Below are 27,836 nucleotides of genomic sequence, written 5' to 3'. Positions count from 1 at the left end.
CGCCGCCCACCGCCATAACGGGCGCCGGACGCAGTCTCAATTCATCTTCCCGCTGCGCGTTCGCCGCCACCGCCATGACTTGCGCCACCCGGCGCCCCGGCTTCCTCCGTGAGGCCGAGCTCCGCCTCCTCCGCTGCACCCTCTCCGCCCCGCCCTCGACCCCGCCTCCACCCGCTTCCCCTCCCCCTGCGCATCCGCTCGGCCCCGCCGCCGCCTCCGCGCTCGCCGCCGTTGAGACCGGCGACTACGAGGCTGTGCTCGCCGCCGCTGCGCCGCACCTCCTCCCGGCCTCCGCCTCCTCTGGGCCTCCCGGCTCCGCCGCGCAGTTCTACGCCGAACTAGGTGCCGCCGCTCGGGCGTTCCTGCTGGGGGATGGGGACGGGGGAACGGCGGGAGCGGGGTTCGAGTGCAGGTGCACGGTTGTGCTCTCCGCTGCGGTGGCCGCGCTGCTCGCGTTCACGCAACAGAACGTGACTGGGTGAGTTAGTTTCTGGGTTTTGTCTCTCTCTCTCTCTCTCTCTCTTTTATTTACTATATATATGATTAGGGAAAGCCATGACTCACTGTGTGCGCTTAGTTTTGCAAACAACTTAGTGGAAGAAACGTTAGATTTTAAATATCCTGGGATCCTTTTGATCAATTACAGCTTACATACTAGACTGAGGATATAGTTTTAAGCATTGGTCCAACATAATGTGATGTGCTAGTTCCATTTAGCCTCTAGAATTAACCTTCTGCAAATTCGATCACAGGTTTTAAACGCACTTTAAAAATTGCTAATTTCACATAATTCTAAAATGTGGCATAGTAGAATATTGTTGGAGTTTGCCAAGTAAGATATCGAGATTATTTAACTTGTTCCTGAATGTTGACTTATAAGAAACAAAAATGGAATACTCTTGATTGCTAGCATGTGGTATACTCCTTGTACATATCAGTCAGATGGATGTAGTTGAGGGACTAGGGAGCTATGTTGACTTGGTGAGGGAATGCAATGTGGTTACATACTGTCTCCATTTCTATATTTAGGTTGTTTTAGCCTACTCCCTCAGTTCCAAATTATAAGGCGCTTTGACTTTTTGGGTACATCAATTTTACTATATATCTAGATATAACAAAATCTATGTATCAAAAAGTCAAAGCGACTTGTAATTTGGAACGGAGGGAGCACTTAATTTTCACTAAATATAAGTCATTCTAGAACTTATATGCATCTTTTATCCTTTTCTTACCTCTTTGCTCCCGTTAATAAATATTAATATTACTTTTATTTTTTCTCACAAATGAATGAGTCATATTTCCCAACAGAGTATGCATTAAGGGCACTGAGGTCATTTTATCTACTTTCTTGGCCCTTGTACAAAAGTTTAAAACGACCTGCATTTGGAGTCAGAGAGGGAATAAATATTTCGAGGACTGTTTATGGCTTCTTTCTGGAGATAGCTTCCCCACATGAAGTATCGCCAGAGAGTGTCATAGAAGCATAAATTGATGCATGCAGCAGAGTTTGGTCTGCAGATGTGCTCTATTGTTTCGTTTATAGGAACATCTGCAGTTTCATGGTCTAGTAATACTGTTTGAGCTGTAATTGACTTGATTTCTGAATTTTTTTTGTAAAGCACATTGTTTGTATACTGTAGAAAAACAATTTATAAAAGAAGGGATGAGCTGGTGTTTCTAAAGAAAGGACGAGCTAGTGTTTCTATATGATGATATAGTACATTGTATTCTGTCTGATGCTCTGATGTCATATCTACATGATTCTATTATTACAAATCATGACTCTATCAAATCTGATTTACCTTCTCATGTTAATTTAAACCTGTTGGATTTTTTTTGGGAGGTACTGTTTTTTGTTATATATATATATGCTTTTCAAAATTGTTTTTAGGCCTCCAAGGAAGTTTCCCACTTTTCCTTTCTGGATTTCATCTTTAGATGAAAGATGCTATAATGAGCTTGGAGACGAATGGGATGCCTGGGCTTCTGACAATTTAGCTTCTTTTGGTTCTCATGTTCATGGGAAATTTTCACTCTTGCAGGTATGTGTGTTAAGGTTGTCTCATTCATTTTCTCTATTTATGTCTTGGAATTTAATTGTTGGTTAAAGTGATGTTCTGTTATTTTTTGTTGAATTCATTAACACCTCTCCTATGGCCTTTCCATAATCAGTTAATCTATTTTTTGAAATAACATGTCATCGATGAAAGACTTGGATGGTGGGTTTTGAGCTTTGGGAAATGGCAAAGTTATAGTAGCTGAAGTTTATGTGGGTTTCATATACTCATATAGCATTTTTGTTGAGCATATGTTACATCATCTTGGGTACTAAGGGGTACTCATGCGAACTATGCCAGACTGCCTGATCAGTGCAAGTTTGTCAATTTTTGGCACATACATTATCAAAGTTTAAAATGAGAGATTGGCGACAACACAACATTTTTAAAGATACAGGACATCTATGCGTTGACATTTATCTGTCTTAGACATTTTTTTATGAAGAACCACAAAATCATTGCATCTACAACAATAAATTCCTCCACCAAACATATTTGAATCCATATGGAGTGCTGATCATTCTAACTTCTCTACATTACTAATGTAAGAGTATGTAGTATAAATTGTAAAGTGCACCATAAAGATTTTTATTATGTTTTTAACATATTTATAGACACAGGCCTTTAGCTTGTGCCAATACTCCATAGGACTCGTATTTTATTGGTGTCTAGTCTAGTAATCTTGCAATTGGCTGTATTTGTGTTTACGTCAAGCCAATTTCTGTGATCAAAAGCTTTGATTTGTATTGAGCCTTTTAGTACCATAGGTGGTGACAAAGCGTCTGATTTTGTTTATTCATTGCCAAATTTAGCAGGCACAGAATGTCTTCCTGGTTTTGTATTTACAGTATTTTGTGTTTCTATCTTATTCTTTTGCAGTTCATTGTCTTTGCAAAGCTTTTGTTTACCAGCCTACAGAGTCTGGATCTTTCTGATTGCTGCAGTGTGCCATGGTGGTTGTTTAGAATATCAATGTTCCAGCAGAACATCTTGGATGACTTATCATCATCTTTGTTTGATCAAGTGCAAGTGTACAAGAATAAGATGTTGGACCATTTTGGTGAACTGGAAAAGGTTTCTACCTACTGGGATTATTTATTGTCTGATGGAGAAGGCTCTTATTTTGTTTCAGCTGCTTTCTTAGAGGCTGGAATTGTGGAATACAAATATGGCCGTGTTGATGCTTCAAGGTCTTTTTGTCACTCTCAGTTTGAGAGCTTTAAATTTCCTCATAATATTTGTTCTTTGCTCAGAAATGCTGTATATATTGTTATTGTAAACTGTTTCTCAGAATTATAACATCTTAGGCTCCGCTTGTCACTGCGATTGGTTGTTTGTTTCTAACTTCTTTCCATGCAGTTGTTGGAAGCACTGAAGGAGGTTCCAGTAGATTCTAGGAGTAGAAGGGGCTAGTAGTTGTAATCTGAACATATCATCAAATTTAAATTCTACAATTCTAGAGGAATCTGCACCTTTTTTTTGGGTGGATGTGTTGGCAGGCATGACCCCTTTGGGCCTTTAACTATCCTCCACCACTGATTGGAAGCATCATTTTAGGATCTGTAACTGAAAAATCATAGTAAGCTTGGTAACCTGTGCAGTGCAGCACAGCATGGCACAGCAAGTCAGCAACCATAAACATATCCTTAGGCATTCAACCAATATGTATTCAAATTGCATAGGGTTGGAAAACTGATAGCCATTTATGAACATATACTTACTATCTTGTCTGGATGTTTGGGTAGGTTGCATCTCAATAGCGCACAAGAGGCATGTGGTTTGCACCTCTCCCTTACAGGGATCCTTGGTTTTCGAACAATACACCAGGTGAATTATACTGCACTCTGATCTTTTTTCTTAATTTTGTATTACCATCTCCTCTTAGTTTGATTGATAGATACAGATACATCACTTTGTTTCACAGAACACACTAAAAGAAACATACTGCGTTTGAAATTATAAGACATTTTGGCTTTTCTAGATACATTGATTTTACTATGTATTTAGACATAGTAAAATCAATGTCTAAATACATAGTAAAATGTCTAAATCAATGTCTGAAGTGTGTATATATATATATATGTGTGTGTGTGTGTGTGTGCATAGCAAAAAACTATGTATCTAGAATAGCAAAACGTCTTATAATTTGGGGAGGCAGTGCCTTTTAGTTTCTCCTTTTCAACAAATCCAAGCTTACTGTGCATACAAGCCAGGAAGATTCTAAGCATTTTATTTTACTACAGATACTTCAGTGGCATACTGCAAACCTCTTTTACAGCATTGAAGGCCTTGTTTAGTTCCAAAAAATTTTGCAAAACAGGCACTGTAGGACTTTCGTTTGTATTTGACAAATATTGTCCAATCATGGACTAACTAGGCTCAAAAGATTCGTCTCGTCAATTCCGACCAAACTATGCAATTAGGTTTTATTTTCGTCTATATTTAATACTCCATGCATGCGTCTAAAGATTCGATGTGACGGGGAATCTGAAAAATTTTGCAAAATTTTTTGGGAACTAAACAAGGCCGAAGTAGAGTAGAGAAAGGACATATTTGAATAACTACACCATCTGTTTCCTGAACTGAACATACTTAGTGAAATGACAAGGCCTAAGAAAATGGACCCGCATGTCAAAATGGAGTAACAATAGAGTTTGACCTTTCTATTATGTAAAGAGCGAACATCTGTTATTGAAAAATGAAGTGAGCCAGCTATTGTTATAGGTGGATGCAAAGTCTCAAATGGTGCTTGTTGCGAAGACCAATAAATCAGGCTCAAATGAAGGACAAGTGACAGAACCCACAGTAGCTCAGAATGACAATGCAGCTTTAAAAAATGCAAGGAGCTTCGATCCTGTTGAAGGCGATGATTTCTGTGACATACTAAGAATGCCCAGACTGGTGCATGATGGGAGTAATTCTGCCAGTGAAGATACAACAAACCACAGTGCAAAAATATCACTATCGGCTATACAGCAGGCTGCTGTACTTGCACAATGCTTGCATGTGAGCCGGAGGAGTCGTAGTGATGAAATGTCTGGTATGTCTGTTTTCATTCCCCGTGGACACTTGTGATTTCCCCCCTCCTACCATAAGCATGCAAAGAAATTTATTTGGCATCACAATCTTGTTTGCAAATAGAGTTCTGGGCGACAAAGATGGCTTCAATTCAATTCAATTGTCATACTTTCTAAATTATTTTAAATGAGAGTTCTGGTTTAGTTGTTTTTCACATATATGCATGGAGAATAAAGTAGCTCCTTTAGTAATTGTTGGAGTATGTGTAATGCAGGCCCATGTGGCTAGGCCCATGAGGCCCATGTATCCCTAATTATATGGCACCCTGGTTAGGGTTAGCCCAAGTAATGGGTATCAGCCTAGGCTTTCCTCCTCCTCCTCCCAGCTGCCTCCAGGCAAGCAGCAGCCGCCGCCGCCATGGCAGGCAGGGAGCCTCCTCCTCCTCCTCCTCCCTACTTCCAGCAGTTTCCGGTGCTCCCCTACCCATCCTGGGCCCGAGCCGCCGCCGCCGCCGCGGGTGGCCAGCCCCGCCTTCCCCTGCAGCAGCCAGTGGGCGCGGCCCACCCTTCCCTCCTCCTGGCGGCCGTCGCGGGCGCGGAACCAGCCGCCGCCGCCGCCGCGGCGGTGGCCAGCCCCGACCTCCCCTGCAGCAGCCAGCGGGCGCGGACGCCGCGGCGCGCGGGGAGGCCGCGGTGCACGCGGACGTGGCTGCGCGCACGGCAGCAGCGCGCGGGGCGCAATTGGACCGGGCGCCTGTGGACGGGGCGCGTGCAGACGCCGCAGAGGACGCCGCGGACGCCTCTGAGCTCCAGCTGGGCGCCAACGACGACGCCACCGCAGCAGCCTACGCCCGGAGAGCGGCTGCCGCCATTGCTGCAGGCCTTGGCATGCCCCTAGACACGGCCGATCTGCCCAGGACGCTGCTCACGGCTGGGGGCGCCCTGTCCAGGGGGCTTGCTGCCGGCCCGCGTGCAGCTGTGGGCGCAGCCCCTTTCCCTGCACCGCCTCCGCCGCCTGTGATGCATCGTCCGGACTCCACACTCATCGCTGCTCTCGTCACTGCTCGGGCTGCGGCTGCGGAGGGCCGGGCCCGCGTGCGTGAGGCCGCTCTCGCTTGGGAGCGCGAGCACGACGCGGCCGATGCCTTGGCCCGCCAGATCGCCGACGCCGAGCAGTTCCTCGGCCTTCCGGCCTCACCTGACGTCGGGACCACGTCCTCGGGATCGGCTCCGGTCGTCTGGCACGATCCGGCCGACCCCCACGTGGTGCAGCTCCACTACCAGGCAGGGGGCGTCCAGAACATACGCCTCCTCGTCCCGGTCGTCCTCGAGCCCGAGTCGCCCTCCTACGCTCGCTGGAGGGATTTGGTCCTCCTCAGCCTACGCTGCTACGCCCTCGACGACCACGTCCTCCTCGACACCGCGGGGGCGGTCCCGACCCCCTCGTGGCTTCGCCTCGACAGCGTCGTCCTCTCCTGGATTCTGGGGACGATCTCCCTGGACCTCCACGACCTCGTCCGCAACACCCCGAGTGCTCGCGGGGCCTGGCTAGCACTCGAGGGCCCGTTCCTGGGCAACGCCGAAGCCCGGGCTCTGCGGCTCGACGCGAGTTTCCGCACCTTCGTCTAGGGCGACCTCTCCGTCAGCGAGTTCTGTCGCCAGATGAAGGGCATGGCGGACTCCCTCGGCGACCTCGGCTGGCCCGTGGAGGACCGCATCTTGGTCCTCAACGTTCTCCGCGGGCTCAGTGACCGCTACTCTTACCTCCGGACGTGGATCACCAGGCAGCGGCTCTTCCCCATCTTCCTGCAGGTCCGTGACGACCTTGTCATGGAGGAGCTTACTCAGGGCCTACAGCCTGGGTCCACCCCCGCCCCGGGGTCCTCGTCCTCCTCGACTGCTCTCGCTACTACTCCTCCGCCTCGTCCCGCCGCCCCACCACAGTCGTCACTTCTTGGTCCTCTTCCCCCCGGGCCGAGCGGGGGTGGGGGGGGGCCGTGGCGGCCGCCGTCGCCGTGATGGGGGACGTGGAGCAGGTCGTGGGGGCAGCACGCCACCTCCACGAGGTGCACCCTGGCCATCCTTCCACCACCCATGGTCAGGGTGCATCTCCATGTGGCCGTTCCAGGCTTCCGGTGGCGAGCCTCGGCAGCCGGCGGCCATGGTCGCGGGTGCTCCCCCGGGTTTCCTCTCAGTGACCCCGTGGGCGGCCCCGTTCCCCGTGTCCTCGTGGGCCACTCCACCGGCGCCCTTGCCCGGGTCTGCCAGCTGGGACCAGGCGGCCTTGGCGCACTCCTTCAGCACCATGGCCCTGACACCTCCAGTCGGGCCGGAGTGCTTCGCCGACTCTGGGGCTACTTACCACACCACTCCTAACCCCGGTATACTTTCTTCTGTTCGCCCTCCTCCATCTCTCCTTTCGTCCATTATGGTCGCTAATGGGTCTTGTCTTCCTGTCACCTCTGTGGGTGCCGCCGGTCCCCAGTGGTTCCTTTCGTCTTCCTGATGTTCTTGTTACTCCCTTCTATGGTTCTATTCGTCGTTTTACAGCTGACAATTCTTGTTCTGTGGAGTTTGACTCTTCTGGTCTTACTGTGAAGGATTTGGCTTCCCGGCGTCCTCTGCTCCGATGTGACAGCACGGGGTCCCTTTACATTCTTCGCTTTCCGGCATCTGCCTCGCCTCTTTCGCCAGTTTTGTCAGCTGCCTTCGCCACCACTACCTCCACTACTTGGCACCGGCGTCTCGGCCATCCTGGACGTGATGCTTTGATGCAGCTTAGTCGTAGTTCCGATATTCGATGTACTCGGGCTCACGATCAGCATTTGTGTCATGCGTGCCAATTGGGCCGTCATGTTCGTCTTCCTTTTTCTAGTTCTTCTTCTCATGCGGCCCGCATTTTTGACCTTGTACATTGTGACTTATGGACCTCTCCTGTCATCAGTGATACAAGTACTATCTTGTGGTGGTGGATGATTATTCTCATTATTTCTGGACTTTTCCTTTACGTGCAAAGTCTGATGCTTTCCCCGCGCTTGTCCACTTTTTCGCTTGGGTCACCACACAGTTCGGCCTCACTATCAATGTTGTCCAGTGTGACAATGGTCGGGAGTTCGACAACTCCACCTCGCGCGCCTTCTTTCTCTCTCACGGTGTCCAGTTGCGCATGTCTTGCCCGTATACCTCCTCTCAAAACGGCAAGGCTGAGCACATGATTCGCACCACCAACGACACCGTGCGCACTCTCCTGCTCCAGGCCTCTCTTCCTACTCGCTTCTGGGCCGAGAGCTTGCACACCTCCACTTACCTCCTTAACCGCCTTCCTTCCGCTGCTTGTCCAGCTCCCACACCGCACCATGCTCTCTTTGGTACCCCTCCTCGCTATGATCACCTTCGAGTCTTTGGGTGTGCGTGTTACCCCAACACCACCGCCACCGCTCCTCACAAGCTGGCACCCTTGTTCGACTCTCTGTGTCTTCCTTGGGTACTCCCCGGATCACAAGGGGTACCGATGCTACGACCTTACCTCTCATTGAGTCCTCATATCTCGCCATGTGGTGTTCGACGAGTCGATCTTCCCCTTTTCCACCACTACCACTCCTGCTTCCACCTCGGAGCTTGACCTCTCCTCTGTGTTTCTTACTGACCCGGTGGTCGAGCCACCTTTCCCGGTGTTTCCTGTAGGTACTGCTACGTCGCCTGTCGCCCGTGACACCTCGGGGCCTCTACCCTGTCCGGGTCCCGAGGGGTCACCTTTCGGCCCGGCCCCTGCGCCTGACGCGGGTCCCGGGTCGGCACCTTCGACACCGGCCCCACCAGCACGCTTCGCCCAGCCGGTGCGTGTCTACCAGCGACGTGCTCCCGACGTGGGTCCCGGGTCGGCGTCTCCGACTCCGGCCCCACCGGCACGTTTCGCCCAGCCGGTGTGCGTCTACCAGCGACGTGCTCGGCTGGCGCCGCTGCCTCCGGCGGCGCCGGTGGCCCCCTCTTCGCCGGGGTCACCTGCGCCACCGGCGACGTCTTCCCCGCCGGCGACACCGACCCCGCCGCCGAGGCACCCAGCTTCTCGGGCCGCGACGCCGGTGTACCACCCACCGCTCCTTCACCGACACCCGCGTCATGTTCACCCGATGGTGACGCGACACGCGGCTGGGACCCTGCAGCCCCGGGCTCTTGCGGCGATGCTTGGGGACTCACAGGTCTCACCGGTACCCACTTCCGTCCGCGAGGCCTTGCTGGACCCTCACTGGCGCCGCGCGATGGAAGAGGAGTACGCGGCCCTCCTCGCCAACCAGACATGGGATCTGGTGCCACGACCGCCGGGCTCCAACATCGTCACCGGCAAGTGGATCTGGACCCACAAGCGCCGGGCTGACGGCACCCTTGAGCGGTACAAGGCTCGCTGGGTTCTCCGGGGCTTCACTCAGTGGCCCGGTGTCGACTACGACGAGACCTTCAACCCGGTGGTGAAGCCGGCCACCGTCCGCACGGTGCTCTCGCTGGCTCTCACGCGCGGGTGGCCCGTGCATCAGCTGGACGTCAAGAATGCCTTCCTGCATGACATTCTTACTGAGACAGTCTACTGCAGTCAGCCGGCGGGGTTTGTTGACTCTTCTCCCGACATGGTGTGTCGGCTCAAGAAGTCTCTCTACGGCCTCAAGCAGGCCCCCCGGGCGTGGAACCATCGGTTTGCTGCTTTTCTGCTGACTCTGGGTTTGTGGAGGCCAAGTCAGACACCTCTTTGTTCATCTATCACTATGGGGCTGAGACTGCATATCTGCTGCTCTATGTTGATGACATTGTCCTCACAGCCTCCAGTGAGTCCCTCCTTCAACGGATCATCTCATCACTTCAGCAGGAGTTTGCTATGAAGGATCTGGGTCGGCTCCACCACTTCCTCGGGGTCACTGTTGAGCCTCACCCTGCTGGATTACTCCTTCACCAGCGGCAGTACACTCTTGACATCCTGGAGAGAGAGCTGGGATGACTGACTGCAAGCCCTGCTCCACTCCGGTTGACACACAGGGCAAGCTATCGGAGGCTGAGGGTACCCCAGTGACAGATCCCACTGCATATCAGAGTCTTGCCGGGGCACTTCAGTACCTCACCTTCACCCGGCCGGATATCACCTATGCAGTTCAGCAGATCTGTCTTCATATGCATGATCCCCGGGAGCCACACCTCGCCGCTCTCAAGCGGATCCTTCGCTACCTCCGCGGCTCCGTCAACTTCGGTCTCCTCCTCCACCGACGGTCGTCCTCCACCGAGCTCGTTGTCTACACTGACGCCGACTGGGCCGGGTGTCCAGACACCCGCCGCTCCACCTCCGGCTACGCCGTCTTCCTAGGCGGCAACCTGGTGTCTTGGTCGTCCAAGCGCCAGCCGGTCGTCTCCCGCTCCAGTGCCGAGGCGGAGTACCGCGCTGTCACCAACGGCGTGGCTGAGGCTTCCTGGCTCCGGCAGCTCCTCGCCGAGCTCCACAGCCCTCTCTCCCGGAGCGCACTGGTCTACTGCGACAACGTCAGTGCGGTGTACCTCTCCACCAACCCTGTGCAGCACCAGAGGACCAAGCACGTGGAGATCGATCTACACTTCGTCCGGGACCGGGTTGCTGTCGGCGATGTTCGGGTCCTCCATGTCCCGACCACCTCCCAGTTCGCCGACATCTTCACCAAGGGCCTCCCGTCCTCGACCTTCGCCGAGTTCCGCTCCAGCCTCAACATCACCAGTGGCTAGTTGTGTCTGTGGGGGGGCTCGTGTGTGTGATTCTTTTCGAGTCCAGTCTGCAACTCCGCTGCGCCGGTAGTTCAGACTGCGGGGGGGTGTTGGAGTATGTGTAATGCAGGCCCATGTGGCTAGGCCCATGAAGCCCATGTATCCCTAATTATATGGCACCCTGGTTAGGGTTAGCCCAAGTAATGAGAAACCCTAATTCTAGCAGTAATAGCATTTAGTTCATTCTGATCATGCGAAGGCATTGAAAATTCTGAATTAAAAGTGAGAGACATTTTTTTTTGGGCATGGAGGAATTTTAGATTCTAAATGAAAAAGTTTGTTTAGTAGATGGCATTGAAAATCAAACAATGTCATAGTTTGACATGCCATTTCATTTTTTATCTTTATGCGGACCATTTCTTTTTACTCAATATATTTTTTTTTTCTCGAAAACGCAGGAGAGCTGCGCTTCATTATATTAAGAAGAGGGTAAAGGGCAAGAGCCCGAACAACGCTACACAACACACACACACACAAACTCACACACACACGCACTCACACCCCACCTGTTTCTAGGGTTACATTAGCGCCCGCGACAAAGCTACTTAAGGCGACCACTACCACAAACAAAGCCAAACAAGCTAGCTACCAGGGAGGAGGGCAGACAGAAACGAAAGCCCTCGAGCCCCAGCCGTGGACCACAAATGACGATCCTCCCCAGCTGCCATCAAGGCACGAACCAAATTTGGAGCTGCTCCGTCGAAAACACACCCATTGCGGTGGTTCCAAATAGTCCAAGCTCCGAGAATAATGAGAGAATTAATTCTCTCATCAATATTGCATACTCCATCAGACAAAAGTATGAAGTAGATCTAATCTTAGCACATGAACCAAGAAGCCATAAAAGATTACTGGACTACCCTAATTCATGTCTCTTACAATGTTGAATGCATGCATATGAGGATGCAAAGTGATAGATTAGTGTTCATTAACAGTACATAGAAGATTACAATAATACCCCTGACTATTATACCTTAACAGTACGTAGGAGACAACACATCTTTTGCATTGGAAGGTAAATAAGCCTAACATTTATGTACAAGACCATTATTCAAACTACAGACCTTGTCTATTTGGAGAGAGGATACAATTTTTTGAAGAGTACAGTATTTTTCCATGCTATGTGTTTAACTGGATTTTAGTATATATTTCCCAAATGATTGTTTATGTTATCATCATGTGTAAGTTTTTTGGTTTTATATGCAGGGTGGGAGATGGCACCATACATAGAGTCAATCGATTCTCAGGAGGAATCTTACTTTGTGGTATGAGTCTGATTGCGCTATATTGCTCTGGTGGAAACATGTGTGGTACCATTTCTTGTTCTAACACAAAAACATAAAAACCAAGATTCGGTTGCTTGACTGCTTGAGGCCCACTCTTTTTTTTCTTATCATTGTGCAAGCCTTTTTATCCTTCAATGTCTACTCTGATTACTAATCTCATGTGTTGGCCCACAACCTATGCATGGGATGTCATTCCACAATTTTGACTCCAACCTTATTTCTGTTCTGGAGATTTCGTTTCTGTGCTCAAACAATATTTGGATAATTCACTGTCGTTTACTCGAGTTTTCCCTGCATCTGTGAAAATTAATAAGGATAGCTAGGTGAATATCAGAGAAGTATATATATATTTTCTTATTTCAGATCAGGAGTTTGTGCGATATACTGCGTGTTAGATGGGAGTCGACCCGCAGTCGGACAAAGCAGCGGGCACTACTAATGATGGAGAATTTGGTAAGTGATGAATCACTTATCAGATTGTATAATCTTTGTTCAAAAGTTCAAATAATCACAATGTATATATATGAGTGTTCATTCAGGTCAGGTAGACAGTATATTTTTCATTATGGTTGCAGTTTTCCTATATTTTTAGCTTCCCGATCACTAGAGTATTTGCATGTTTCAACTCATCAGGTCTTTGATATTTATCTATGCCATTGTTCCATTTACTTTGTTTATTTTATTGTTTGGATGACTAACACTTTGTTTTCATATAAGACCAACATTGTATGTGGGTATATTATTTCAGTTGCTTCCTGGTTTTCATTGGTTCCCTAAGACCCTAAAATTGCACTAATAGGTTGGTTGCTACCTCTACCTGCACTTGTTCCAGGATTAACTAATCTGTTGACTTAGGTTATTTTTTTTATCTATTTTTGGGTAACTTTATAGTTCCTAAATTCCTAACCATGATGCTCTAAATTTACAGTTACATTCTTCATCTAACAGCTTCATGGCAGAACCATATTTGTTCCTCCAGTTCCATTTCCCCTTTATTCTCTCTCTCCTCCATCCCTCCCTCCTCTCCGTCTCCATCTCCCCCTCTGGCCCTCTCCCTCTCCGTCTCCCTGAACCCCCCTCCCCCTCGCCCCCCCCCCCTCCGTCTCCCTCCCCCTCTCTGAAGTCATGCTGATAATCAACCATTGTGGTCAAGACTTGAGAATACATAGTTAATGAGATCTTTACATTACTTGTGAGCTGCTGCTATCAATATTTTTTTAGGTCCAACCTGACTGGATAGGCCTGAGCAACTGGCCTGTTTTTTTTCCAGACTTTTGCCAGTGTTTTATTTTAAACACTTCATTTTAGGTCTGATTGAGAAGCTTTGTTTTTTTCAATGTATATCACACCTAATGTACAAATTCAATGTATATTATTAGGTTGAAGATATCGGCAAAGAATTCCCTTCCGTCCCACAAAGAGTTAAAATGGTTTTTGCGGTTCATATGCCAACTCTTCCTGCATTGAGGAAGTATGCAGTAATATATATAAGCTTCTTTGTTCTTCCTTTCTGGAACACTAATGTGACTTGGACTTGTTTTACTACTCAAGAGAATATGGCGAACTTTTGATCAGTTGTGGCATAGTTGGAGAAGCACTGGATATATTTAAAGATCTTGAATTGTGGGACAATTTAATATATTGCTATCGGTATGCATTTCAACTTGAAATAGAACCGTCGTACATTCAGTTGAATTTTTTGCCGTGATAAACGCTAAAGTTTTGTTATTTGGCAGATTATTAGGTAAAGTGGCTGATGCAGTTAGTCTAATAAATGCTCGACTTTCTGTTACACCAAATGACCCAAGGTTATGGTGAGTTTCTTGGGACTATTTTGCATTTTTTGAATAAATGTTACAAATTCTCTGTCGTCTTCTTAAGAAATTATTATTTCTTACCTTATACTCCTGTCCAAAAGTTTTAAGTGGTATGAGCAAAATCTCGTTTTCCAGAAGTATTCGTCATCAAAGCTTCTCTCTCCTTTTTTTTCTCTGTTTCCTCCGACTGTGACTCCTCTTATGGCATGCATATTGAATGCATGGCTGCTCTCCCGTTAACGTGGTATACGACTCTGTCAAATTGAATAGTCCCACCTCTTCAAGACAATTGATAAATACTACTGTAAAGAGTGATGTCAGAATACAACCCTAAAGATTGTTCTCCACAATCTCTACCCAAAAAAAATTAAATCTTAGATGCACAAAATATCATTTTCAGTTTATACTTTTTCAGGTATCTCCCTAGTAACTGTCCTGTCTAGTATAAGAACTGCAATATACTGAAGACAATATCATAAAGTCTGTAGATAGAGCTTAAAAATTCTTGATTATTGTCAAAAAAAAATACAAATAAAGGATTGCTGAGTGATTTACCAAGTTCTAGCGTTTATTGTATGGAATGATCATGTTCTACCTCATGTTTACTTTTTGTTTCCTTGCATTTTGCTATCTGATGAGACTCTCATTTAGGTGTTCGCTTGGTGATGTTACAAATAATGACGATCATTATAAAAAGGCATTGGAAGTATCAAACAGTAAATCAGCCCGAGCTATGGTAAAGTTGATGTTAATTCTTTTCAGTTTCCTTGATCATCTTGTTTGTGGCGGATCATTGTATATAGGAATTGGATTAGGAAATGGTATGAATGACAATAGGATAGGTCATTCACCTGGCACCAAAGTTTTCATACCAAGGTTAAGAGAGTTTCAAACATGTTCTGTTTTGAGCATGTTTCCACATGTCTTCATGAAACTTTAAAGCTTCAAGACAGGTTTTATATTTGTTTTAAAGTGAATGGCCTCTTAGTGTCTAATCTAATTAATCTGTAGGTTCAGATAGATAGTCATGAATGAAGCAATGCAACATTATTGCTTTCCCCTGCTGTTTGGGCCCCATCAATGACATTTGTGCAGTTTCTCTTTTCTACTGTGGAACCATTCTCACAGTGTCTTACTTTTTCATGTAGCGTTCTTTGGCTCGCAGTGCGTACAACAGGAATGACTTCCATACATCCAAAATCCTATGGTATAAGACTATCTTAAGCAAAAATGTTGTTTATCATTGATTCTTTGTCAATAACTTGCAAAATCTCTTGCTTTTGAACTTTGAATAGGGAATCTGCATTGTCATTGAACTCTTTAATTCCAGATGGCTGGTTTGCATATGGCACAGCTGCATGGAAGGTAATTTTTACAAAGTTTTAAATTCTTTTGCAAAGAGAAAGTAAAAAAAACTCGACCAGGGGGGGAGACGTCCCCCTGATTTTTCGTCTTAAGAAGATGGTGCCATGACTCGAACCCGGGCTGGCTCAGCCAACCGCTTCTTTGGTGTGTTGTGCTGACCAGTTACACCGTGAGAGTGTTGGCGTGCAAAGAGAAGTATGTATGGATATTTTATTCTGCATATGTAGTAGTGACATTTCTTAAAACGGAATGTTTGTATAATTATTTGAATAAGACTGTTGCTATTTTCGTCATTGTTATGGATCACTACTTATTTGCAACTTACTGTTTTGCATTTCTGGCAATATGGAACTAGAAATCAGACTGCTGCCTTGTGGAAGTTAAGACAGGAACCTCAGTAGTTCTTTTTAAGGTTTTCCCATTATGGTTTTAGGCTCCTAAAAATATGCTTTCAAGTTTCAGCTGTTACAAATAAAGAGAGACTGAACTGGATGATTATATTGAGGTCCAATGTAAACTATATATAGAGTGACACAAGAGGAAAACCCTAGTAGGATATTACACTAATACCCTTGGCTATTATACATTAACATCAACTAATTATTAATTTATCATATCACAATTCACAGGCGGGAAATATCAAGTGTTTTTCACAGCATTTAAAATATTGGACTAGGAAGCCACCTAGGTGGTGGTGGAATATGTTTGCATGAGCTGAGTTGTTCCAATGGCCATTGCATTACACTCCATTTCTCTATGGCTCACAATAAAACATCCACAATATTTGTCCATGGAGGATACTGAGGGTGTAGTTATTGAAATTTTTCGTGTTGGGAACACCTTCATTGGCAAGCAATACACCAAGAAGAAGGGGCCAGCGTCTACTAGTGGCTGAGGCCTATCAGATTAGCACTTTGTTGGGGGTTGTTAGCATCTTGTGAGCGAAGTTAGGGGGTTTGTTAGTACATCTGCTGGCCATTAGACCATTTAACTAATGGCTGGCTAAGCATTAGGGGATTAAGCAGGAATTGTGTTATTATGTTCAGAGCCTCCTAGGATCAGGCTCGTTCCCCTGCCATCGTTGATAGTCTAGTCAGATGAATAAAGCCAACATCCCAGCCATATCATTTCCACTCTCTACCCTTAATTAAATGCTCTGACAGAACATAAATGGTTGTATCATGACATTTAATAGGTATATGGGTGGTCATTGTTAGAGTATATGAGTATTAGGCCCATGAGGCCCAAGTATCCCTAACTATATGGCCACCCTGGTTAGGGCTAGCCCAATAATGAAATCAGACATTCTAACATGGTATCAGCTTAGGGTTTCTTCCTCCCCTGCTCCCCTGCCCACCCCAGCCGCCGCCACCTCTGGCCGGCGCGCCGCCGGCGGCCATGGCCGGCCGGCCTGATCCTCCTCCTCCTCCTTTCTACTTCAACCACTTCCCTCCTCTCCCAAGCTCTTCCTGAGCGCAAATCGCGCAGCAGACGCAGCCCAGAGCCGCCGCCCCTGCCTCTACATCTTCTGGCGCAGGCGCAGCTTCCGCCCTGGCCGCCGGCGCGGCTGCGGCTCTGGCCGCGCGCGAGGGACCGGCGGTCGCCGCGCAGGATGCGCCGCGCACCAACCCAGGCGGGAGTCGCGCGGACGGGCTGGCGGATGCGGACGGAGCCGTTTCCGACCCCCACGTCGCGCCAGCGCCCGGGGCAGAGCTGCACGCGACGGCGCCCGGAGCTGGCCTTCAGGCCGTTCTGGCCGGCGACCAGGGCGCGCCCGACGCGGCCACCGCGGCTGCCTACGCCCGGGGTGCCGCTGCTGCCATCGCAGCTGGCCTGGGCATGCCTCCGGAGCTCGCCTCTCTGCCTGGGGCTCTGCTCACGGTGCCCAGGGGGGCGGCCTCTGGTCTGGCCGCAGGAACGCGCGCAGGAGCTCCGTCCGCGGCCCCCTTCCATGCACCGCCTCCGCCGCCCGTGATGCACCGTCCGGACTCCACCCTGATTGCCGCTCTCGTCACTGCTCGTGCTGCGGCTGCGGAGGGCCGGGCTCGCGTGCGTGAGGCCGCTCTCGCTTGGGAGCGCGAGCGCGACGCGGCCGACACCTTGGCCCGCCAGATCGCCGAAGCCGAGCAGTTCCTCGGCCTTCCGGCCTCGCCTGACGTCGGGAACACGTCCTCGGGATCGGCTTCGGTCGTCTGGCACGATCCGGCCGACCCCCACGTGGTGCAGCTCCACTACCAGGCTGGTGGCGTCCAGAACATCCGCCTCCTCGTTCCGGTCGTCCTCGAGCCCGAGTCGCCCTCCTACGCTCGCTGGAGGGACTTGGTCCTCCTCACCCTCCGCCGCTACACCCTTGACGACCACGTCCTCCTCGACACCGCGGGGGTGGTCCCGACCCCCTCGTGGCTACGCCTCGACAGCATCGTCCTCTCTTGGATTCTGGGGACGATCTCCCTGGACCTCCACGACCTCGTTCGTAACACCCCGAGCGCTCGCGGAGCCTGGTTGGCGCTCGAGGGACAGTTCCTGGGCAACGCCGAGGCCCGGGCTCTGCGGCTCGACGCGAGCTTCCGCACCTTCGTCCAGGGCGACCTCTCCGTCAGCGAGTACTGCCGCCAGATGAAGGGTATGGCAGACTCTCTCGGCGACCTCGGCTGGCCCGTGGAGGACCGCATCTTGGTCCTCAGCGTTCTCCGCGGGCTCAGTGACCGCTACTCCTACCTCCGAACGTGGATCACCCGGCAGCGACCCTTCCCCACCTTCCTGCAGGTCCGTGATGACCTAGTCATGGAGGAGCTTACTCAGGGCCTACAGCCTGGGTCCACTTCCGCTCCGGGGTCCTCGTCCTCCTCCTCGACTGCTCTTGCTGCCACTCCGCACCGTCCCGCCACACCACCACAACAGTCACTTCTGGGTCCTCTTCCCCCCGGGCCGAGCGGGGGTGGGGGGGGGGCCGTGGCGGCCGCCGTCGTTGTGGTGGGGGACGTGGAGCAGGTCGTGGGGGGAACACGACGCCGCCACCTCCACGGGGTGCACCCTGGCCATCCTACAACAACCCATGGTCAGGGCGCATCTCCATGTGGCCGTTCCAGGCTTCCGGTGGCGAGCCTCGCCCGCCGGCGGCCATGCTCGCGGGTGCTCCCCCGGGGTTCCCCTCAGTGACCCCGTGGGCGGCCCCGTTCGCGTCCTCATGGTCTACTCCACCGGCAACCTTGCCCGGGTCTGCCGGCTGGGACCAGGCGGCCTTGGCGCACTCCTTTAGCACCATGGCCCTGACACCTCCAGTCGGGCCGGAGTGGGTCGCCGACTCTGGGGCTACTTACCACACTACTCCTAACCCCGGTATTCTTTCTTCTGTTCACCCTCCTTCTCCTTCTCTCCCTTCGTCCATTATGGTCGCTAATGGGTCTTGTCTTCCTGTCACCTCTGTGGGTGCCGCCGGCCCCCATGGTTCCTTTCGTCTTCCTGATGTTCTTGTTGCTCCTTCTATGGTTCACAATCTTCTTTCTATTCGTCGTTTTACAGCTGACAATTCTTGTTCTGTGGAGTTTGACTCTTCTGGTCTTACTGTGAAGGATTTGGCTTCCCGGCGTCCTCTGCTCCGATGTGACAGCACGGGGCCCCTTTACACTCTTCGCTTTCCAGCATCTGCCTTCGCCACCACTACCTCCACTACTTGGCACCGGCGTCTCGGCCATCCTGGACGTGATGCTTTGATGCAGCTTAGTCGTAGTTCCGATATTCGATGTACTCGGGCTCACGATGAGCATTTGTGTCATGCGTGCCAACTGGGCCGTCATGTTCGTCTTCCTTTTTCTAGTTCTTCTTCTCATGCGGCCCGCATTTTTGACCTTGTACATTGTGACTTATGGACCTCTCCGGTCATCAGTATTTCTGGATACAAGTACTATCTTGTGGTGGTGGATGATTATTCTCATTATTCCTGGACTTTTCCTTTACGTGCAAAGTCTGATGCTTTCCCCGCGCTTGTCCACTTTTTCGCTTGGGTGTCCACACAGTTCGGCCTCCCTATCAAGGCTGTCCAGTGTGACAATGGTCGGGAGTTCGACAACTCCACCTCCCGCGCCTTCTTTCTCTCTCACGGTGTCCAGTTGCGCATGTCTTGCCCGTATACCTCCTCTCAAAACGGCAACGCTGAGCGCATGATTCGCACCACCAACGACACCGTGCGCACTCTCCTGCTCCAGGCCTCTCTTCCTGCTCGCTTCTGGGCCGAGAGCTTGCACACCTCCACTTACCTCCTTAACCGCCTTCCTTCCGCTGCTTGTCCAGCTCCCACACCTCACCACGCTCTCTTTGGTACCCCTCGCTATGATCACCTTCGAGTCTTTGGGTGTGCGTGTTACCCCAACACCACCGCCACCGCTCCTCACAAGCTGGCACCCCGTTCGACTCTCTGTGTCTTCCTTGGGTACTCCCCGGATCACAAGAGGTACCGATGCTACGAACTTACCTCTCGTCGAGTCCTCATATCTCGCCATGTGGTGTTCGACGAGTCGATCTTCCCCTTTTCCACCACTACCACTCCTGCTTCCACCTCGGAGCATGACCTCTCCTCTGTGTTTCCTACTGACCCGGTGGTCGAGCCACCTTTCCCGGTGTTTCCTGCAGGTACTGCTATGTCACCTTCCGGCCCGGCCCCTGCGCCTGACGCGGGTCCCGGGTCGGCACCTTCGACACCGGCCTCACCGGTACGCTTCGCCCAACCGGTGCGTGCTCCCGACGTGGGTCCCGGGTCGGCGTCTCCGGCTCCGACCCCGCCGGCACGTTTCGCCCAGCCGGTGCGCGTCTACCAGCGACGTGCCCGGCTGGCGCAGCTGCCTCCGGCGGCGCCGGTGGCCCCCTCTTCGCCGGGGTCACCTGCGCCACCGGCGACGTCTTCCCCGCCGGCGACACCGACCCCACCGCCGCGGCACCCAGCTACTCGGGCCGCGACGCCGGTGTACCACCCACCGCTCCTTCACCGACACCCGCGTCATGTTCACCCGATGGTGACGCGACACGCGGCTGGGACCCTACAGCCCCGGGCTCTTGCGGCGATGCCCGGGGACTCGCAGGTCTCACCGGTACCCTCTTCCGTCCGCGAGGCCTTGCTGGACCCTCACTGGCACCGCGCGATGGAAGAGGAGTACGCGGCCCTCCTCGCCAACCAGACATGGGATCTGGTGCCACGACCGCCGGGCTCCAACATCGTCACCGGCAAGTGGATTTGGACCCACAAGCGCCGGGCTGACGGCACCCTTGAGCGGTACAAGGCTCGCTGGGTTCTCCGAGGCTTCACTCAGCGGCCCGGTGTCGACTACGACGAGACCTTCAGCCCGGTGGTGAAGCCGGCCACCGTCCGCACGGTGCTCTCGCTGGCTCTCACGCGCGGGTGGCCCGTGCATCAGCTGGACGTCAAGAATGCCTTCCTGCATGGCGTTCTTACTGAGACAGTCTACTGCAGTCAGCCGGCGGGGTTTGTTGACTCTGCTCGTCCTGACATGGTGTGTCGGCTCAACAAGTCTCTATACGGCCTCAAGCAGGCCCCCCGGGCGTGGAACCATCGGTTTGCTGCTTTTCTACTTACTCTGGGGTTTGTGGAGGCCAAGTCAGATACCTCTCTGTTCATCTATCACCATGGGACCGAGACTGCATATCTGCTGCTCTATGTTGATGACATTGTCCTCACAGCTTCCACTGAGTCACTCCTTCGGCGGATCATCGCCTCTCTTCAGCAGGAGTTTGCTATGAAGGATCTGGGTGTTCTACATCACTTTCTCGGGGTCACTGTTGAGCCTCACCCTGCTGGATTACTTCTTCACCAGCGGCAGTACACTCTTGATATCCTGGACAGAGCTGGGATGACTGACTGCAAGCCTTGCTCCACTCCAGTTGACACACAGGGCAAGATCTCGGAGGCTGAGGGTATACCAGTGACAGATCCCACTGCATATCGGAGTCTTGCCGGGGCACTTCAGTACCTCACCTTCACCCGGCCGGATATCACCTATGCAGTTCAGCAGATCTGCCTCCATATGCATGATCCCAGGGAGCCACACCTCATCGCTCTCAAGCGGATCCTACGCTACCTCCGCGGCACAGTCGACTTCGGTCTCCTCCTTCACCGACGGTCGTCCTCCACCGAGCTCGTCGTCTACACTGACGCCGACTGGGCCGGGTGTCCAGACACCTGCCGCTCCACCTCCGGCTACGCCGTCTTCTTAGGCGGCAACCTGGTGTCTTGGTCGTCCAAGCGCCAGTCGGTCGTCTCCCGCTCCAGTGCCGAGGCGGAGTACCGTGCTGTCGCCAACGGCGTGGCTGAGGCTTCCTGGCTCCGACAGCTCCTCACCGAGCTCCACAGCCCTCTCTCCCGGAGCGCACTAGTCTACTGCGACAACGTCAGTGCGGTGTACCTCTCCACCAACCCGGTCCAGCACCAGAGGACCAAGCATGTGGAGATCGATCTACACTTCGTCCGGGACCGGGTCGCGGTCGGCGATGTTCGGGTCCTCCACGTCCCGACCACCTCCCAGTTCGCCGACATCTTCACCAAGGGTCTCCCGTCCTCGACCTTCACCGAGTTCCGTACCGGTCTCAACATCACCAGTGGCTAGTTGTGTCTGTGGGGGGGCTCATGTGTTGTATCTCTTTTCTTTCGTGTACAGTCTGCAAACTCCGCTGCGACGGTAGTTCAGACTGCGGGGGGATGTTAGAGTATATGAGTATTAGGCCCATGAGGCTAGGCCCATGAGGCCCATGTATCCCTAACTATATGGCCACCCTGGTTAGGGTTAGCCCAATAATGAAATCAGACATTCTAAGAGTCATTTCACATTGTTTTTTCGGTAGAAATTGTATCTACTTGGTCAGTACACATGGAGTGCTATGGACAAATATCATGTCATGTGTTGACATGACGACTTGAGTGTGGAGTCAACTATCATGTCATGCTTTGGCATGGCAATGCTTTGTTACCTTAAATTTGGTTGTGGCAACATGATTTTGCCTTTATGTTCCCGCTTTCTTCTATTACCTTTACCTATCAGCTTTGTTGCTTCCTTAGAACATATGTTGTCAAATAGATTTACTGTTTATGTGTTCATACAGGACAAGGATCTTGACAAAGCTGTGGATGCGTTTAGTCGTGCTGTACAGATAGATCCTGAGAATGGAGAAGCATGGAACAACATAGCCTGCCTGTATATCATTTTATATACTTGTTCCTTGTTTGTATTAGGATGCTGATGGTTTGGCCTGATGTGCAATGTCATTAGCATTTATGCTTGACTAGGTGTTATGTGCCCTGATTTACCATGTCATTACATTTTGCCTCGTGTGTTTCTCTCATTTGCGCTGCTGAATATTTTCTATTTTATTTTGATCTTGCTGTTTTACCTTGTCAATTCAAGCTGCTCCGTAGAATATATTAGTTTTCGCATTTCTCTCTGTGGCAATGTTTTCTGATCGGCTTATCGTTTCTAATCGGTCTGGCACCGATCAGGACGATCAGGACGATTAATCGACGATCAGGACGATTAATCGACTCCTGATCGGTCTAATCGTCCATATAATCGTCCAGCATAAAGCAGGACTATATAAGTATATATCATATATGTATGGTATATATACCATATACTATATATTTATATAGTACACATCAAGCATCAAGACTATATTTCTAGTTAGTTGGCTATTTACCTGTGAGATTTGACTCCATATATTTATATATGGACATCAAGCTTCAAGGTCAAGGGGGAGGAAGAAGCAGGCAGCAGGGAAGAGTGAGGGGAAGCAAGCAGCAGCGGGCTACTTGGATTGGAGCTGGAATGGGGAGGAAGAAGCAGGCAGCAGGGAAGAGGGAGGAGGAAGCAGCAGGCAGCACGAGCAGCAGCAGCTCAGTAGCTGACGGCTGGAGTGGGAGTGAGGACTGAGAAGAGAGTGGGGGTGAAGTTATAAGGAAAACCCTAATGGGCCTGACCCAATTAAATATATCCCAGACCAAAAGCAGCCAATCTGCCAGTCAACTCTGATCGGTTAGGAGGCCTGATCGGACGATCAGGTTTCTGATCGCTCTAATCGAATCGGAGGCCCTAATCGAGTGCTACAGACCGATAAGGACGATTAATCACGATTAATCGCGATTAATCGGACGATCAGAAAACACTGCTCTGTGGTATTATGCTGTTGTGCATCATGGTCTTTCAAAAATCATTTCGTGGAAATTTGTGTACATTGATTGAGTCAAGCCTTGTGTTACTCTTATCAAGCACTCATTGGTTGTTAGTACTTGCCAGTCTGTTGGTTTATTATGCCTTTTAGAACAAGCGTTATTGTTCCATAAAAAAAAAAGACAATAGATCACATGGTATAGAAGTTACACTGTACAGAGCTCATGTGAGTAATGTAATGGGCGGGTGCGATTGATATGTTCTGTAGGGGGAATAGCTAATTAAGATTTATTGATGATGTTTGTTTGTGCTATCATTTTTTTATCTTGTATCGACCTTTAATTTAGCTAATTATGTAGGCACATGATTAGAGGGAAAAGCCAAGCAGCAGTCCAAGCATTTAGGGAAGCTGTAAAGTTCAAGTATGTTCCACCTGATGTCCATAAAAGTCCAGTAATAGAATTTATAAATTCACAATATATTATTTGTAGGAGGAATAGCTGGGAAATCTGGGAAAATTACAGTAAAGTTGCTTTGGACACAGGGAATATTCGACTGGTAAGTATGTCTTTCGAGAAATTGACTTGATATTTCTGCTTTCACAGGACATTTTGTTATCTGTGGTTTTGTTCTCTATTTTACTCATGCATTTAGTTCAAAGCTGCTAGTGTTCCTTGAACATATGCAGTAGATAATGTCCAACGGCCCCCCTCCCCACTCCTTTTTTTTTGCAAAATAGATCTTCAAATAATACTAAGTTCCCTCTGCAGACACTTGAAGCCTTGAAAACTGTATTGGATTTATCCTCAAACAAGCGCTTTAATGTTGGTATATTGGACAAGGTGATGACAACACTTGAAGAACAATCTCCAAATTTTGTTGATACTCACGAAGCATCAGATGATGCAAATATAGAGACAAGACAATCCAGTCAATTGTTAGATATTATCGGTCATATCCTTCAGCAGGTTACCAACCTCTCTGGACTGTATTTCATCTAATACTAGATACCAGATTGCAGTTAATATCTTGCTTGTGTTTGCAGATTGTGCGAAGTGGAGGCAGCAATGCGGACGTATGGGGTTTGTATGCAAGATGGCATAAGACCAGGGGTAACCTCATGGCATGTTCTGAAGCTTTGTTGAAGCAAGTTCGATCTCTTCAGGTGCATATACTGTTCTCATGCTGAATGCTTCATTACCAAGCAATAAACAAAAGGCGTGTTGGATTCTTTGAATGATGGGTTCACCTTGATATCCTCGTATGTGTGTACTGAGGAGCAGATGTGGGGGGGGGGATATATTATCAGGGTACAAAAATGTGGTTTATATACACAAATACCTCGTGTGTCTACAGTACAGGACATTGACTTGATTCTGGCGAATTACTTCTAATTTTCTTTGAGCTTGTGTTTTGTGGAGTTTTGCATTCTTGAGGAAACATTAAATTCTGTATTATTCATAACTTGTCCCTGACAAAAATAGAAACATAGAAATACTACCATTCTGGATCAGAAATATCTTTATGGGAACATACTCAAGAAATCAACTGACACCCCTTTGGCGAAAAGTATGTAAAATAGGATTTCTGAAATCTGTAGATGCAGTACATGTTCTATGTATGGATACAGAAATTCAGGGTAAAATGCACTTCTTATGCTAGGAAGGCACTATTGTATAATTCATGATCCTGTAAAGGGTGTCTTACGGCAACATGGCTACTCCACTACTCCAGCAGTCCAACACTAACGACCGAGCCGAATCGAGCCACAATGAAGTCGACTTGCAATCAAAACATCTAATTTTGATTATAAAAGCAAAAACAAGTGTAATCAGAGCTATTTTGAAACAAGTCACCAAACCAGCTTAAGGAGTTCTTTTGCCAGCTCGGAGCTAGACGGTGAGACAGGCAGTGGCAGGGGAGTCACTTTTCTTGCTTAATTTCACAGGTACATCACCTCTAATTATATGTAGAGGCCATAAACTTAGCTCCGAAGGCAAACTGAAGTATGGAATCTTATAGTAGTGATCCATCTTTCCTGACTCAAGCTTAACTTTCCTAAACAAGTCGCTTTTATGCAAGGAAGGGGTGTGGTTTTCCTGCCTGACTCTAGGGGCTAGGAGCTGGTGGTGGGGCAGCAACCACCTCTGGGCTGGTCTGGTCCAGCTGGCCCATGTCTGATGGATCCATGTTAATCTGGTTTTAAACATTGCAAGAGGAATGAGAATGGTGTCCCTTGTGCTCTTTTGTATTCTTACAAGGTCGTTATCAGCTTCCTCTATGTCTACTTCATATTTTTGACACACTATGGTATGAAAAAAGTTAACCTTTACAATTTCCATGTGTGTAATAATATTATTTGCTCTATAATAAATAGTGTATTTTTTCAAAATAGCATCTAGTAGTTACTCATTTTAGTTACTTAATAATGTCATTATTAGTTTATGCCTGAGACAGCTTGAGATGCCTTTATAACTTCCCTGTCACAATAATTTACAAACTAAATTATTGCCCTCACAGGGTTCAGAATTATGGCATGACCAGACGAAGTTCGCAAAGTATGCTCAAGCTTCTTTGAAGCTTTGCAAGGTGTACATGGAAATTTCTTCCTCAACTGGAAGCCGACGAGAATTATTAACAGCTGAGATGCACCTTAGAAGTACCTTGAAACAGGTATACAAATTTTGTCTGCATTGTTCCATTTCTATATAATGAAGAGGTCATGAATATAATCTAGAGCATACACAGAATGAAGTGCAAAAAATCTTTTCAAGAATTTGGGATGCCCGAATAACTGAATGGAAATACATACCATCGATATTAACCATTTCTGTGCATTTTTTTATTAGCTTACACAGAATGAAGTTGCTTGCATTTTTTTATTGTCTACATTTCTTTTCTGTGCCATTTGTTGCTTGCATTTTCTTTTATTATATTTGTGTTGAGAAACTACAATCTTATCTTTGATATCAGCAACAACTTTGTTTCATGCCCATCATAGATTACACATCTGGTAAACTTTCCTCACTCTGTAGGCAATGGACTTCTCAGACACCGAGGAGTACAAAGCTCTTGATAACTGTCTTGAGGAAATAAAGAACATGATTGCTGCTACTGCCTAGGCTTATCCAGGTGAGCTAAAAGAATTATTTTTGCTTATACATGGATACATCGCACATGCAGAATTCACTTCTACTGGTGGTTTTATATTGGTCTGCATGTTGTTGCATCCAGGTTTTGAAACACTGGCTATGGTAATGGATTGCCCATTTCTAATTAAACTTCTCTATGGTAGTCTTGCTGGGGAATCAAGGTTACATTGTCGGACTCTGAGCACGCTGATGAGTCATGTCTACCATGCAAATTCTTTAATTGGCATACTTTTGGACAGTAAACATCAAAGTGCATGGACACACAATGGGCTTCAGTGTTAAACAAAAAAGTAGGGATGCAAGAGGTTTGTCCCCGAGCCCGCAAATGTCATTTTTAAGCGGGTTTTGAAACCGTCGTGTTTCAGACCTTCGAAGTGTATCTTATTGTAATCTCTGTAACTTATATGGATTTGAAATTCTTGAAGGAAAAAATTTCTATATGCCACTGGCTAGGGGTTTCTTTGGTATGGCTCCAATAGCTGACTCCAGCTTTGACTTCTGCAGCCATACCAAACGCAGTGTAGAAAATGGCTTCTCTAGCTTGAGGATTATCGATGTAAAATTATCTTCTATATTTTAGTACCAAGATTTTAGGATTGTTGAAGAAACTTGACAACTATACTCCTAAATTTTTTAGCCATTTGAAAAACTCATTGATTTACCAATTGTTTTTTGGAACTATTGGAGATGCTCTTAGTAAGTGCTCCACCTGCCATTATTTATTTAGTTTGATTATTTAAGATTGAAATACTATATAGTACGCAAATCATCATACAATTAATTACACGGTCAAGTAGACACAGGCTGGATCAAGGAGCTGACTTCTGGGTGCTGTGCCTTGCAACCCAATTAATGTCCTTTGCCAGCCTGGACCGATGAGAATGCATCCATCCACTATACATCACCTGGCACAAAATGTATAATCTGTTGCTGTTTGCAAGATATGCGAGAAGTCGTAAACAAAAGTGAAGGCACGTTACTTCCTCAAAACTGAATGAAGGCTCTCTATTCAACTTGTACCCAACAGAAACAGATCACTCATCCACGTGGCCCGTGGCTAAGTCAATGGTTCGTTCGGTACTCTCGATCTCTACACCTACCGGAGAATCGGCCTTATGTTTATGTAGGAGGATATGTTGCGTCAGCAAATGAGAAATAGTCATCCACTAGATGTCAAAAGGGGGTTTTGAAATCTTATG

General features: G+C 48.8%; 1 protein-coding gene across 2 annotated transcripts; it reads left to right on the top strand.

Annotated features, from left to right (window-relative positions):
- On the top strand, positions 5-27,302 carry LOC8061646 (tetratricopeptide repeat protein 27 homolog). Of its 2 annotated transcripts, none has more exons than XM_021453066.1 (21): positions 5-478; positions 1,892-2,042; positions 2,937-3,247; positions 3,803-3,884; positions 4,782-5,097; positions 12,056-12,114; positions 12,499-12,588; positions 13,515-13,606; positions 13,687-13,785; positions 13,872-13,949; positions 14,604-14,688; positions 15,101-15,159; positions 15,248-15,317; positions 22,425-22,516; positions 23,845-23,907; positions 23,977-24,043; positions 24,256-24,453; positions 24,531-24,650; positions 26,006-26,158; positions 26,521-26,617; positions 26,781-27,302. In XM_021453066.1, exons 1-20 carry the CDS (start codon positions 75-77, stop codon positions 26,605-26,607), a joined length of 2,676 nt encoding a protein of 891 aa, XP_021308741.1. In that variant the 5' UTR covers positions 5-74; the 3' UTR covers positions 26,608-26,617; positions 26,781-27,302. The 2 variants fall into 2 exon arrangements, with proteins under 2 accessions (XP_021308741.1, XP_021308740.1); XM_021453065.1 differs by having other exon boundaries at positions 26,720-27,302.

This window comes from Sorghum bicolor, chromosome 2, assembly GCF_000003195.3.
Source record: "Sorghum bicolor cultivar BTx623 chromosome 2, Sorghum_bicolor_NCBIv3, whole genome shotgun sequence".
In the NCBI taxonomy this organism is placed as follows: Eukaryota; Viridiplantae; Streptophyta; class Magnoliopsida; order Poales; family Poaceae; genus Sorghum; species Sorghum bicolor.
This window is presented reverse-complemented; position numbering and strand designations above follow the sequence as displayed.

What these genes read in the sequence shown, in the direction of transcription:
- LOC8061646 (XM_021453066.1), top strand. Translation starts at nt 75, where the DNA reads ATGACTTGCGCCACCCGGCGCCCCGGCTTCCTCCGTGAGGCCGAGCTC. An exon ending in AGGAGGAATCTTACTTTGTG is followed by an intron (nt 12,115 to 12,498) that starts GTATGAGTCTGA and finishes TTCTTATTTCAG; the next exon opens with ATCAGGAGTTTGTGCGATAT. An exon ending in ACTCTTCCTGCATTGAGGAA is followed by an intron (nt 13,607 to 13,686) that starts GTATGCAGTAAT and finishes TTACTACTCAAG; the next exon opens with AGAATATGGCGAACTTTTGA.